The sequence below is a fragment of the Scomber japonicus genome, chromosome 4 (genome assembly GCF_027409825.1).
Source record: "Scomber japonicus isolate fScoJap1 chromosome 4, fScoJap1.pri, whole genome shotgun sequence".
Taxonomy (NCBI): domain Eukaryota; kingdom Metazoa; phylum Chordata; class Actinopteri; order Scombriformes; family Scombridae; genus Scomber; species Scomber japonicus.
This window is the reverse complement of record NC_070581.1, coordinates 22057117-22072279: the sequence shown is the minus strand read 5'-3', so window position 1 is coordinate 22072279 and position 15163 is coordinate 22057117. Positions and strand designations below refer to the sequence as shown.

The 15163-nt window shown below is 43.0% G+C and overlaps 1 protein-coding gene across 9 annotated transcripts in view; it reads right to left on the bottom strand.

The window, feature by feature from the left end:
* LOC128357209 (membrane-associated guanylate kinase, WW and PDZ domain-containing protein 1-like) overlaps window positions 1-15163 on the bottom strand; it is a 90505-nt gene that overhangs the window by 9855 nt on the left and 65487 nt on the right. For all 9 annotated transcript variants that reach the window (XM_053317480.1, XM_053317482.1, XM_053317481.1 and 6 more), the window contains 5 exons: window positions 7957-7991; window positions 5280-5535; window positions 2624-2715; window positions 1589-1784; window positions 1074-1376 (listed from right to left, as the gene is read on the bottom strand). In XM_053317480.1, coding sequence (XP_053173455.1) covers window positions 1074-1376; window positions 1589-1784; window positions 2624-2715; window positions 5280-5535; window positions 7957-7991 — 882 coding nt within the window. The remainder of the gene's footprint in view (window positions 1-1073; window positions 1377-1588; window positions 1785-2623; window positions 2716-5279; window positions 5536-7956; window positions 7992-15163) is intronic.

The window sequence follows — 15163 nt, the reverse complement described above, 5'->3', positions numbered from 1 at the left end:
CTATAAATAATACGTGCAACCTTGCATTGAATTTTGTAGAGTAACACCATTAACCCATGGGATCAATGAAATTTTCCCTGGCCAGTCAGTGTAGCTAACATCTCATCCATTCTTGTATTTCGCCTGTGACACACCACAGTACATCATCATAATGGCTAACTATACAGGAGTCCTTGGCATGACATTGGTGTTGGAAATTCATCATGCAGAGGTTAATATCAAATTTGTTTGAGGAGAGCATCTAAAATTGCTCATCAATGCCTGAGCAACTTTGATACATGTAACTCTGCTGTTTTGCTGCGATACGTAACCGATATAGACAGCTATGGACTGCGCTGAGTAGACTTCAATTACATGCTGAATGAATTGGTGAGGGCAGCTGTGAGGCATGAATCTGTGATGATGGTGTTTGTGATGAAGCTGCAAGCCGGCCTGATCCTGAGGGAATGAGCGCTGAACAGAAAAGAGATTTCTTTTTCCCGAAGCTCATGATAGTAGGTTTGTGACCTCAGTCCGTCTGTGGCATTAAACGCACTCCTGTCAAACGCCAGTCTCCTGCTATTCATGAAGCGGAGGAGATTCAGTGTGAAGTCACTGAAGAAATGTTGTAATTCTGCCAAGAGATGGCGTCAGTCATTTCAGTCAGTACTCTTTTCTGGAGGCATTCATCATGGACTGGGGCTGTTTTTTTTAATATATCAAATATATCAAAAAGGTGTAACATTGTTTTCAGAAAAGTATTATTGTCAGTGGCATGTAGTAACCTTTGAAGAATATTGCTTTGAGACCAAAATATTGCCCTGTTTTGAAGTTATTTGTGAATGCTGCTCACTGGCAATAGAGCGAATTAATCACAGAGAAAAATAATGATCTTCAGAAAAACTCTCCTCACGTAACATGCACCAGCACAGATTACCAATGCCCAAACAATCAAACTGTTGAGTCAGATTAAAGTCTAAATTGAACCACGTTATCCTTTGAAGTCAAACAGAGTGGGCCTGTTGTAAACATGTCACACTGAATACAAGTCTGTGTCAATTTCAACTAGCACCAGCTTAGGCTGCATCACTTACCAAAGGTGGTGCCGGCGTCAGGCCTGGAAACAGACGACACAATGACAAAACCAAAGCCCTCGTTCTCTCTACGCTGGATCTCCACATCATATGGCTGCAGGGAGGCAGGTACCACTGCGCTCCCGCTGCCTCCTCCACCACCACTGCCGATGCCGCTGGTGGATCCGCTCCCAGAACTGACGGTGTTGAGAGAGTTCTGGCTCCCCTGGGGGGTCCGCTTTCCCTCTGTAAGGCTGGGTGCCTGCGTGCTGCTGTGGTGGGAGGAGGCTGGTGACGGGGGAACATCACCTTCCCCTTTTGACACTGAAGATGAGGAGGAGGAGAATAGAACAGTTGGACAAGTTTTACTTTACAGTGGGCCATTCAAGAACTCATTTCAGGAACCTCGATGAGGTTGAAGATGGTCTGCCGAAGAAGAGCAAGCAGTGCAGTCATATTTATATAACATGCATGTGATGATACATAACACACATATGAATTCCTGCGTTCCAAGTTTTATATAAAATGCTCATCACCTCCATATCCAGTAGACTTGCGTCTGACAGTGAGGTTGACATGGCCCTGTTTAGCGGCCTGCTGCATCAGTTGCACCACCAGCTGGTGGGACTTGCCCACCACTGCTGTGCCGTCCACACAGATGAGCTCATCGCCCGACCGCAGGCGCCCATCCTCGTCTGCAGCCCCGTACTTCACTATGTGTCCTATGTAGATCTATAAAAGGCAGCCACACATAATGCAAGATGTTATGCATTAACACAGTGGCATGAATACAGGAGCTTTATAATAATTACACTGCAGCTTATTAGGAGTCTTTAAACTGTCTGAAATGAAACCATCAGCCAAGAGAAAACGCGATGATTCAGTGTGACTTATCTCCTCCTGATTTTAAATGAATCTGTTAAACACGGCAGTCTTTCAGAGCCTACTGCTGCATTAGCTACTTAAAGGTATTTGTGGCTGACGTTCAGAGAAACAAAGAAGACCAATTCAGCCTATTGGGGCCATGAAGAAGCTTGTGTGCTTTAGGCATTGTGTGGGAGTATACACACAGCTTTGACAGAAAAGCGCACAACTAGCATGCAGCATCTTTGGCACAAACAACAAGTACTAACTCCTGTGGGGTAGACCTGAAGCCTGCTGCCATTTTATTTCCCTCTCTTCCTCAATATCTACCTTCCACTCTCCCTCTTGCCCCTTTCTTTGAAGACAAATATATGGCGCGCAACCTGAATGATTGTGGGTGAGGACTTTGCTTCTCTTAACAAGCTGTCTATATAATCCTCTAGAGAGCAACAGCCTGAGTTAGAGACAGTGATGTGTTAGGACTCTGCTACTCCAGTTTAAAGGAAGACTAAACAGAAACAGAAAACAGAAAGTAAGAACCTCTTATATAACTGGGAAGCCTGCTAAGAAAAAGACAGAGCAACTTATTGGCAATAGGATGGGTAGTGTGTAAAAGTGTGTGGGTGTACACTTCTGTTAACTTTTCAACTATTGTGATTTTGTTGTGATAAACTATTGATGAGGTTCTAAGGTGGAGGGATACTTACAGGCTCCCCAGGCTCATTTCCTCCCAGGATACGGAAGCCGAAGCCTGTGTCCTTCCGCCAAAGGAAAATGTCCTGCTCCTGGCAATCTGGCACTGAAATACACAAAAAGGGAAAATGAAAGGACTCCAAGTCCGCCTGCAGGCTCTGCTCAGCATTCACTGATTATCATCTATGTAAGCTAATCACTGAATACTTGTTGATTTAATTGACAAGTTATGACCCATTTTTGTCTAATTATCACCAATCCACATCCAGTTGTGTGATTGCTGATCAATAAGGTGTTTGTTTTTCCGATTAGAGTCAGATTGAGAGCAGGGACGATCAACAGCTGCTTGATCCCTTGCCTTAGCGCTGCCTCATTGAGCAGATTGTTCACACATGTAGACCACAAGCTAGGCTACAAGGTTCCATGCTGTGAGCCCGTTGTACTCTCAGAATCTGCAATCTGAAAAGTCACACAATAGCAATCCCCATTATTAACCTGCATTTATAACTGAACCTTTATGGACTCGTTCTCCCTAGTGTGTCTCCTACTTTCCATCATGCGCACACACAGCTCCCAACACATTTGCATCTAGCCGAGGATGGAGCAGACTGTGGAGGAGGACACAGGCAATTTGGTGTCAGTCTGTTCAGCCCACAGGGCCAGTCCGCACAGGCCATTTCTTCTTGCACTGCCTGCTGTCTACATGGTTGCCACGCAAGGCCAGTAGTGAACCCATTAGCTCCAGCCCACCCCCTCCCCCAATAACTTGCTCAGTGTGAATTAGAATGCTGCGGTTTGTAATTAACCCTCCGCTGACCCACGTGTATAGAGTAGCAATCAAAGCTCAACCTGAACTAACAGTAAACGATTCGGTTGTGTGTGCCACATCAAGCCGGCAGTTGGCATCAAGTGTAGAGAGGAGCAAAATTCCCAAAAGCTCACCTTTCAGTCCTGTCACATTGAAATATCGCTCTCCTAGTGCACTCAGTGGATGCGTGGATGCACCCACTCACAAATTCAAGAGCGTGCACTTGTATGTGACAGCATGCACATGAATACATAAAACACAGACAGAATCTGGGCCTCTTTGTCATTCTTTGTCTGTGCCTCTTTCTTGTTTCATTGTGTCTCCCCTCCTCCCCATCTGACTCAAAAAGGGGGCTACAGCTCCTTCAGGGGTTATCAAACAGATATACCAATCAGCCGCAGCTTAAAGCAGCCCTCTCAGGGCCCAGTTAATATTTAATCAGCAGTAGTCCTAGATTCTACAGGCAGCCATGATTATCAACCAACACTGCAATACACAGCGTGAGCATGGGCGCAACAATCACTAATATGTGACAAGGTAACACTAACAGACCTGCCACTGTCATCACCCCTGTACTATCAGCACAGAGATGTATTTCACAGCACACATATTCTCTGTTTTAAACATCACCACCAATACATGTACAGGATGTCTGACGGATGTAATTCATCCAGGACAGGCAGGTGACCCATTACTTGGAGGATCCATTCTGTTTTTCTCAATTATATTAAGAACAGAAAATAAGTGGTTTGAAACCCTCACAGTGTTTCCTCATGAATAATGTAACAATAAGCCATGACTGAAATGATATTGAGGAGTCTTACAGAGAGGCTGACGACACTCTTGTGCTCCAGTTTTGGATTTTGAATACCCTGTTGTGACCAGAGACTAAAAGAGGCCGGGAGACAAGCTGTTCGGCTGCTGATATCGTAAATGTGGTCAGTTTTTAAACATCAAGTAAAGTGATTTAAAATGTGAGGTGAACCTTCCACTGGTGATGTGCACCCACAGACACGCACACACATGTACGCACACATGTACACATACACATACACACACTCCTCTTTGTCTTTTTGTACTTATGAGCTTATTTCCATAGAGCAGAAGGCAACATCAGGGTGTGTACACCTGACAGACACTTACACATACATACCACCACAGCTCTCATCAGGGAGCACTTGTGTGTTTCAAGGACACTTCCCTCTTGGAGGCACCTTTTGTCACAGGATCATTCGTGACTCAGAAAGCACACAATTGTTTAGTAAACACACATAAACGCACTGACAGACACACATACACACACACACATACGGATGTGCCCTGTGGTGATCACACTGACAACTCAGCTGTGATTCTTGTACCCTGTGTGAGATCTCCACAATTAAAGAAATACATTTGCAAATGCACTCTAAACAACACAATCAAATATGTTTTTTTTGGTCTTTTTGCATATTCAAAAAGGTAGAACCATCAAATTAATGGATGTTATAGTTATCTGTTGAAGCACATGTTGCCCGACCTCTACGTATATTCCCAAAATCATTCATTACACCTTTTATATAACGCTTGAGTCAATGTGATTTTACAAATGTTTGATTGGAAAACAGGAAATAACTGAATAATATGGAATATAATTGATAAAATCAAGGAAAAGTGTGTTATGTGATATAGTCTCAGGTCGCTCCATAGTTAAGAGCTTTTTTTTAAGGGTTATCTATCTAAACCATCCCCCAAATCTCTCTTGCCAGAGGTTATGTTCTTATTGAGGGTTAAAAGGTCTATAATAGTGCTGGGGGATAAATCTTGTTCACCGTTTAAACTCTGTTTGAAACTAAAAGAAGTCAGAACTGAATTCTACTCACGTCGACTCTCGTACATGCTCCTGGACTGGGCCCAGATCTTAAAAGGGTCTGGCTTCTTCTGAAGGGTGAGGGTGCCATCTGCAGAGTCCTGAGGGGGCAGGCCTGGCAGAGGCTGGGTGGGGGCAGCAGGAGTGGGCGCCACAGCTTCACTGGGCATGACAGAGGGTGGGTGGCTGGGAGAATCGGTGTGGGTGCTGCGATGGCTGCACACACTGTGCTGGGAGCTACTCTGGCTGTCTTTCCTCTCTAACTGGTGCTGGATGGACAAAACAGAGAGAGAGAGAGAGAGAGAGAGAGAGAGAGAGAGAGAGAGAGAGAGAGAGAGAGAGAGAGAGAGAGAGAGAGAGAGAGAGAGAGAGAGAGAGAGAGAGAGGTGTATGTGTGTTAGGGATGGTGGTGGAAATAACCGGACGATGGAGGTAGAGGACACAGAGAGGAGAGAAAAAGTGAGAGTGATAAGTGCGTCAGTGATAAGGATGAGGTAGAGGGTAAAAAAGATGAGTGAGAAAAGTGTTGATGGAGGACAAAGAGATAGAAAAAATATTCAAGGTCATCTTTTTTAAACATTGCAGTAAAGCATCTCACTAAAAAACGTCTGCTGGAGTCTGAGGAAAATGACTCGGTTTCCATGGTTGCAAGACAAAGACACTTTGAAATGTAAGAGAATTTAACTGAACAAAGAAATTGCCTTTTATAAATCCCATCTCTGTTTATTGCATTGAAAACAGGAACAAGGATGGTCTCAATTGAAACAGTAATGTGTAAAAATCTGAAATGAAAGCAAATGATTACATTTACAACAGCAGAGAAGAATCCTGGTAGGCAGGAGAGACATATTGCGCGTGCTATGTTGCCAGTTAACTGAAGTTATTTGAAAGTATCTGCAGTTTTACAATGAAATAAGAAACTGTTTAATAATTAAAATATTCACTGTTAATCTCTTGCTAATCTTTTTGCAGTCTGTGATTGTGCTGCTTGGCACCTTTTTATTTTTTGGAGGCTGAGTGTTTCTTTGTATTATGATTCTACAACCCGAAAATGTAAATATCCCCGCTGTATTATTTGCAGACTGTACATTGCAAACACAGCTCTATGAAAAGTGAGCCTTATTGAGAAAATGCAATTACTGACTGTAAAAAAAAGAAGCACAAATTTGACAACTGAACCATATTCTATCTGATATGAATAACAAACCACAGCAGGAAGCAACTAAGAAGTCCTGGCACAGTCCTCCAGTCTCACTCATCACACTGTACGAGATGAAGGGTCAAATATTCCAGTAATGCTTCTTAATGAGGACAACAGCCGTACAAAATTGACTTTCTCATTTGATCACTGGGGACTCGCTTAATAGGTTGAGACATCGCAGTCTCTCTTTCATACCAGAGTTTACTCTGAGCATCTATTTAGATTCTGAACTGCAGGCAAAATGGTTGTTCTGCGCTGACATGAAGTCACATGCAGCGTGACATTTCACTGACATAACAGAGAGGGGGGAAAACTGGCTTTTTCCTCAGCGGAAAGATAATCCAAAGTGACAGTCAGGCAAGGCCACTATTGGTCTCACTCGACCCCCTTGCAGCGCCCACTCCTCTTCTAGCCACTGTGCCATGTGACCTGAATAGGTAACGCCCATAGATTTGACTGATACCATTGCAAAATAATCCTAATCCCAGTATCCAGCTCAATGAAGGTAGGGCTTTTAATGTCGATCAAGAGACATGGGGTGAGGTTTTCTTGATGGTGGGAATTGAACCCACTGCTGACCTTGCACAAGCTTCTCCAAAGGAAATGTCCTTCTACTATAACTCAGCCACTCTCCAGGGGTGAATTAGGGTGACAGTAATTTAAAGCTGCACTGGCATCTCTTCTGAGCCTGTATTGATTTTTTTATCAGGTTGAGATGAGTCGTAAAAATGAGGAGGCGTTCTCTCTTTAAACTCCTGAGTAACTGCGCCGTCCCCAGAGAGACCTCAGGCTCAAGGAGTGCTCACAGAACTGGTATTTCTCCCCCACTCTCCCCATCCACTTTTATCTGTCACTACTGTAACCACGAGCCACGTTGTAATCTGTTGCAATCTCTCCTCCAGCTTCCCTCTTCTTTGCTTCCTGCTCACTCCGTTGTCATAGCCCCCTTCTCCCTGTCTGTTAGCCTCAGTGCGTCTTCTGTACCTGTGGGCTATCACAGTGACTCACTGCTGTGGGACAAACCACCCCCCCACCCCTCCGTCCCTTACTCGCATCCCTGTCACCCATCTTTGCTCCATGCCTTTCTCCCATCTTCCCTCAGCTATGGCTGTCTGCCCTCCCTAACAGCTGGTCACTGTTACACTGTTCTGCCCAGGCTTTGCTTAATCAGTCACAGGATGGCAGCATGGCAAGAGTGGAGTGAAAGAGAGAGGACATAAAACACAGGAATGACAACTCAGAGGCAACAAAAGCAGAAGCAGGAAAACAATGAAAGAGAGAAGCGAAAGTCAAAGTGGCAGACGAAGAAGAAAGTACAGAGGAATGGTGGCAGCAGGATAAAGAACAAAAAGAGAAGCTCTGGATGAAGAGCGGTAGAGCCAGAGTTTGATATCATATCTCTGTGTCTTTTGTTCTTTAAATAGCGCTCCTTTCACTCAGTAGAGAGAGCATGCACACACACAAAAGAGCTGAAGATTGTGATACTCACCACCAGCTTTGGACTCCTCTTGGCTGGCACCACTCCTGCAAAGCATCGGCAGAGAGACAGAGAGAGCATTAATGACCTGTGGTGCTCTTCCCCTGTCCCCTCTGATCAAAAACTACCCAGGACGAGCGAATGGACCCCGGGTTCTTGCTGCAGAGCTCTCTCTTCTTCCTCCTCCAACTCTCTGTTGCTTTCGCTCTCTGAGCAATACACTGCGCCTGGGCTTCTCGCTAATCTAAGTGATCTCCTCCCCCTGTGCTGTATCCCGCTCCACTTAGCACTCTCACCCGTGCTATTAGAAGACAGGTTAACTGATGCTGCAGCAGCCTGCAGACTGCTGGTCCCAGCTACAGGTCTCCACAACCAGCCCTCAGATACCACCCCTCCACCCCACCCCCTCTAGCCTGCTCGCCAGCTGTCTCCAACATGGACGTTACAGTGAGCTCCCCAGCAGAATCTCAACTATTACCCACAGAGAAGGAGCTCAGCTGCTTGAGCATCATATCAAAAGAAAAGCCTGAGCTTCTGCCTTACTATGCACATCTTCTGAGTGGCTCAGTAACTACAGAGCTGTTTCCTCTCCACTCCTCTGATTTGCTCAAGGCTTACATTGAGTCTCTCTCTCTCTCTCTCTCTCTCTCTCTCTCTCTCTCTCTCTCTCTCTCTCTCTCTCTCTCTCTCTCTCTCTCTCTCTCTCTCTCTCTCTCTCTCTCTCTCTCTCTCTCTCTCTCTCTCTCTCTCTCTCTCTCTCTCTCTCTCTCTCTCTCTCTCTCTCTCTCTCTCTCTCTCTCTCTCTCTCTCTCTCTCTCTCTCTCTCTCTCCAATTAACACAAGAGTCACCAAGAAGATCAATCTCATTTGTGCTGATGAAATATTAATACTTGGAACCAGTCATGAGGGGAGAACATTCACAACGTACCAGTCCCATGTTTCACATCCATCACAACTTACAGTTCACTCATCATGTGGATTCCTCGATATCAATCATATTAACATAAACTTGTTCATTCAGACTCCACCTGATTATTTACATCGCACATCGATAGCACACACCGCTTTCCAAGAAAACTCCTTTTTCCTTTGTGAGGCTGACATTTACTACAGCACAGCATGTTGACACAAAAATGGAAAATGAATGCATGGATGACATCAGGCAGGATTTGGACAACGAGTTGCCGTTGCCAAGGCAATCAAGTTGTTCTGTGTACAGTGGCAGTCGTCCACTTTGTTAAGTATGACGAGTAAGCAACAGCACATGACATTTATGCTAATTTTAGACCTTTGATCCTTCACAGCCTCATTCTCCTTCATTTCTGCTACAGATGAGATCTTTCCTACAATACCTGACGCACAGCATGCACAGAGAAAAACCTCCTGGAAATATTAATGGAAGGTAACACATTGCAACAACATGCAAGCATCCATCTTAGGCTCTTTCTGCAGCATTGGCAAAAAATCATTAAATGTTAAAACTCTCTGTTGCTGCAAAGCCCCTCTCTCTACACGATTCATAATTTATCCCCCCTATTTTCTCTCTCTCTCTCTCTCTCTCTCTCTCTCTCTCGCTCTCTCTCTGATTATAGTGTGCCAGTTACTGGAGCATCTGGAGCAACTCTGCTGCTGACCGTGTTTTTGGTGAGCGTGTGCATGCAAATCTGACCCAGGAAGGACACCTATTAGAAGGTCAGACATCAATAATAAGTGTTTCCCATTACAACAGCGGCTTACATGACCCTGGAGCCCTAAATCACAGTGTAGAAGGTCAATAGAAACCTTTCACTTTGAAACAACCTCTGAAAATCTTAAAACTACCAATAAGGTCAACATAATTATGTATGGAGAAATTGAACTTAACTACGGCCATATGGTTCATAAGTTTGAGCATGGAACTAAAGGGGAATAAAGATTGAGGGAATTGGTGAAGTTAAACAGAAATGACTCTTTACAGCTTGTGTCAGCTTGAACAGCTGATTTACATGCTGCAAGGTGCAAATGCATCTTCACATGTGATGCTGTCTTTAAATCTGCTTAACTTTAGCATTGTGATACTGATGTATACGTGTGATACAGAGTTGATCGAATCTGGCTGAATGCAACATTTATGAGAAGATGGCGAAAGAAATATGGGAATCGCATGTTCCCGCACACACGCAACTCTATGGAAGCATCCATAAATGCATGCATGCTATACATATGTAATATCGGCACAAGCAGGTATGCAGAGGGTGTGCATTTATTTATGCAGAGAGGTGAGTTTACCAAGCACACATATACACAAAAACACACACTGCATTTACATTATGCACTGAGGCCATAATCCTGATATTTTTTACCCTGCTGAAGCTGCTGAATGACAGTAAAACTCAGCTCAATAACCCCCCAACAAAACACAGCTCTGTTTAAAAGACTCTGCACTGATCACTAAGGATGCAAAACTGACTTGAAAGGCCTTGTTTTATTAATACTGAGGCAACCTTCTACCAGGAAGACTTTGTCCATTATCATTCAAATGAGAGAGGAGGTAAACAAATTGCAAGTGAAAGCGAGAGCTGTTGGTTGTTTGGTGACCTAAACTGGCTCTAAACATCAGTGCGGAGGAGGTTGGCTCTTTAACAGTAGACAGTAAAGTATGTGTGTTAAAACTAGAACAATTACACATAAATATGCTAATGAGGGAATTATTTAATAACATTAAAGGCAGCAGGAACACAGATACTGTACTGCAGCCTAAAATAACATGTTCATATCATCAGTCGGGAGCATGAAACATACCAGTTAGTGGTTCTTCTTAATAGCTTGTGTAATTTGTGTATGCACAAGACAAGTGGGTACTGATGATAAAGAAGCAGTTCATACCTTTATCTTGACTGTCCTTGCCGTTGGTTCAACATATCACAATTTTGTGTGTGTGATTGATTCTTTTTAGGAATCACTCATGCCGTTTTTTTTTTTTGTTTTTTTTTTTTTACTGGTGAGCTGTAACAACTGAGCACAACTTCAGTAAAATGAAGAAAAGTGTGTTTAGGCATACTTGTGTGGGTACAACACTGTGTATGTATGTGTATGTGTGTGTAGGGGGAGTGGTGTCATTCTTTCATCCTGGAGCAACAGCTCTGAAAAAGCTTTTCAAACTGAATCTGCAGCGAGGCGAATGGCCCAGTGTTTCAATATGCTGTTGAAGATGTGGCCTTGGTGGTTCTATGCAGAGCCCACACAGTTCAAGTCAATGGTCCTTCCTCCAGGATTTCTATATACATTATTCGAAGGCGTAGAATATGAGTAGTGTTCTCTTTTGTTGAGCCAAACCTGTAAACATTTGTCCTTGCTCTACTTGTAAGATTGTCCTATTATCTGGCAGTTCTCTCTCTTCATCTACTGTACTCCATAACACTGATACTGTCTCACTCTTCCTCGACCGTTATCATCATATTTCATTCCTCTGCCTTCATTTCCTCTATATTTTATTTCCCCTCTCTCTTGTCTTTTCATTTTCTCTTTTCTTTCTCTCTGTCTCTCAGGGGACAGGAGCGCTGTGCACTATTGTCATGGCAACAACGATGGGAAGACAAGATGGAGGAGTCATAGCTGGCCTGGCCTCCTTTACAGGGGAGGATCCTGTGTGTGAAAACACCAGATGTTATCTTTAAAATTTAAATTGACAAGAAAGCTTAAGATAACAATGGATATTTTTAACAGGTAGATATTTGGACATGCAACTGCTTAGAGTGCTGCAAATTCACTTAATGATGTAAATGGATCCTGCACATCACACACATTTGTCATATGTGGGTTAGGAAAGAGAAGTGTTGAGGATTTCCCAGTTTTTGTATGTATTTCTAAAAAACACTGTTATTAGATGGTGATATGTATGTATATTAATCATAAAAATATTTCTCCCAACAAACACCTATTTGGTATGTAAACAAATTAATTTTGTTTTTCTTTTTATAACTGCTACTACACAGTGCTTTAGCAGTTACTTCCTTTATTACCACAACAATCTATCCTACCTTGTGTCTATTTCCATTGCACAAATTACATGATGTCATTCTCGCCTCTTCCAGGTGTTCGACCACCACAGAATTTATACTAGAGGGATCATTTGTTGGGCACTCCAAAAGCCAAAATGTGGCTCTGTTCATTTCAGATGCACTGCTCTGCCATTGCAGGGAGCATTAACGTAATGGCAAAATGCATAACAACCTTCTGCAAATGCTCTGTGACAAAACACATTTGAATGTTTATTTGTGACGCTTCTGAACTCTGCGTATCTTTAGCCACAAGCAAACTACTCTGACACTGTTTAGTGCAGAGTGATGCTGCCTTCTGGGCAATAAAGATAATCTGTGGAACTGGAATAGTGTTACAAAAGATGTTTTTCTTCATTTTTCATGCATGTCAAACGTAATGCAGACAACTCAATCTGAATCTTAGAAAGAATGCTCAAACCTACAATAACCGTTGGCCACTTGTAGGCAGAAGGAACAAGTTGTAATCAGTGTACAATAGGTTTTTGGAGCTTTTTTTTCAGAAAACAGCTGCCCGCAGCGGCCAAGAATAACAATATTCAGAGCAGTGAGTGTGAATCAGAAGAGTGAAGTTGCATCTGGACAGTTTAACAATGAGCTGAAACTTATTGTAAAGCTCCTCAAAGCCAGGGAGCTGCAGAGTCGGGTGATAAATCTCCGTAGGTTCATTGCTATGAGCGATGTCTCTCACATAACACATTCTTATTTGATACACTGTTATTATAAAATATAACTTATAGCCACTCTAAACTATAGTAAGACATTTTTTAGAATTGAAGGATATATTCATAATCTCAAGAACTCTTACTTTGCATAAATGTTGTCATTAGCAATTGTTTCAAAATGACTTTAATATCTAAGAGGAAAAAAAATCACTGTGGGAAACAAACGTGTTTGAGTGAAAACAATCCTTGTGATGTTATGTTTGTGTGACCTTGCGCTTTGTACCCTCTCTCAAAAATGGACTTTGCTGACTCTGAGTCAGACAGCATAGATTGATGAGTCAGACAGCGCAAATTGATGAGTCACAGATGGACAGATTAAGGCTTCTTCTCCTCTAGCTGAAGTCCACCTTGTTCCTCCTCCTCATCCTCTCCTCTGCCAGTACTTTTCTAAACCAATCCCCTCATATATGCTCCCCTTGCTGAACTTCCAGTGCTGTTTAGCAAATCTCACGCTCTTCTCTTCTAATCCTCCACCTCCACTTTCTCAAAACATGATCCCCGGCCCTCCTATTTCTCATCCGCTACTCTCTCCGCTTATTTAAGCCTTACCCCACTCCTCTTAGCTCCTATAATTGTTGTTTGTGAATGATTATGCGCTAGCTGCTAGCGATCACTTGAAAGGTCACTACATTATTCTCAGACAGTAAGCTGTGCACAAATCTTGGTTCCAAGAACTGTTAATATCAAGTGCACCAGCAACTAACATTGATTTCATATTGCTGACTGATTTTTATTGTTTAGCATATAACATGTCAGAAAATAGTGAAAATGTCCATCACAAGTTTTGTGTGGGCAATAGACCAAAAACCCAAATATATTCATCCTTGCAATGACATAAAAAGGGAAAAAAAAATAGATTTATTAGAATCACTGAGTGCTTTATATATGAATTTGTTGATTCTTTTTCCACCCTTTTTTCGCCAATCATTTCAGCACAATTATTCAGCCCCTTAAAACAGACTCCTTGCCTGTATTGCATCTTGATCCCTTGTGTCCGCTACATGTTCAAATGCTGGGCTTCAAACCTTAATACTTTTTTATGTTACCAACTAAAATGTCTCCACAGTATTGAGCTTTTAACAGCTTCGTCATCTTTACTTATTCTTTCATTAGCTTCTTTTATGAGATGAATGTTGGGGAAAAAAGTTACTATTCGTTAAAGTAGGTATATAAAATAATTTTAGTATTCCACACTGAAACTCAGATTTCATATTGCACCATTTCAACTATACAGATAGCAGCTTAATTAACCTGAACACCGACCCCCTGGCTGCGCGTGCGTGCGTGTGCAGTGTGTGTCTGTGTGTGTAGTTTCTGTCCCTCATCACCTGGCCATTCACCTGGGACCACAGTAATGACAGGCTGGTGTCAAAGCTAACAGAGATGATCTATGCTGCTGTCAGTCACCCTGCCTGCCCCAGTGACGGACTGTAGCCTCCTTCCCACTTATCCTGTCCTTTAGTCCCTCTATGCCTCTCTATACTCTCCCTCAGTGTTCTGGTTAGACGAATACTGCCCTGCATCCATATCACTATCTCTGTCTCTTTCACAAACACAGACCCATAATGATGCTGACATTTAACACAATACAGCAGTGTCATTCCACCAGCAGTGCACAAGGTCAACTCATTAGAGGGCATAATTGATGTGGGGTGCATATCCCAACCTGCCACTAATAGAGATTTGGGTCAGTCGGCAATTTAACAACAATAAGGGCTGGACACAAATGAGGGACTCTGAATGACATTCATTGTATGCATGGATACTTTGCACATTTTGACATTTCAATGAGAAAAGCATTTTCTCTGGGTCATTCCAGGCCAAACGTGTCGTGAGGTGGAACATGAGCGGCTAAGTGTAGTAGCGAGCAGGCGGAGAATCCAGACAAAATAGCGTCCACCATTAAAAATCCTCATTAACATTAGCACTCATAAAAACAACCTGGAGTGTAAGCAGATTGAATATTCAATATTCTAATCAAAATCAGTGAAAATTCTTATTCCAGGTGCAGTAATTTGAAAATATACACATACTAAGCAGACACTGAGCAGTCCCACCCCTTACCATACCCCAATCTTCATATAAGAAACATAAGACAATAGCAAACGTGACTTACAAAGTCTCCGGGGTCCAATTCAGCAGCATCTGTATTCATAACATATACGAGACCTCCCCTCCCCTCTCATTCATCCATCTCGCCTTTTTACCGAGCCTCCCACTCCTTCCCACATTCATCTGTTCATCCACTGCCATACTCAGCCCATCGTCTCTTTACCTCTCCGCGTTTCATCCCATCCCTTCCAAGCGTTTTCAGCCTGCCACCCACACTCTTCTTCACTTTTTCTCCTGTTTTCTCATTATGTCACTCTTTCCATGCCAACTATTCAAGCTGTTTTCTTTTCAGCAGACAACAGTACTTTCTTTTGTGTGCTTAACCACACATCCTCTCCCGTCAAA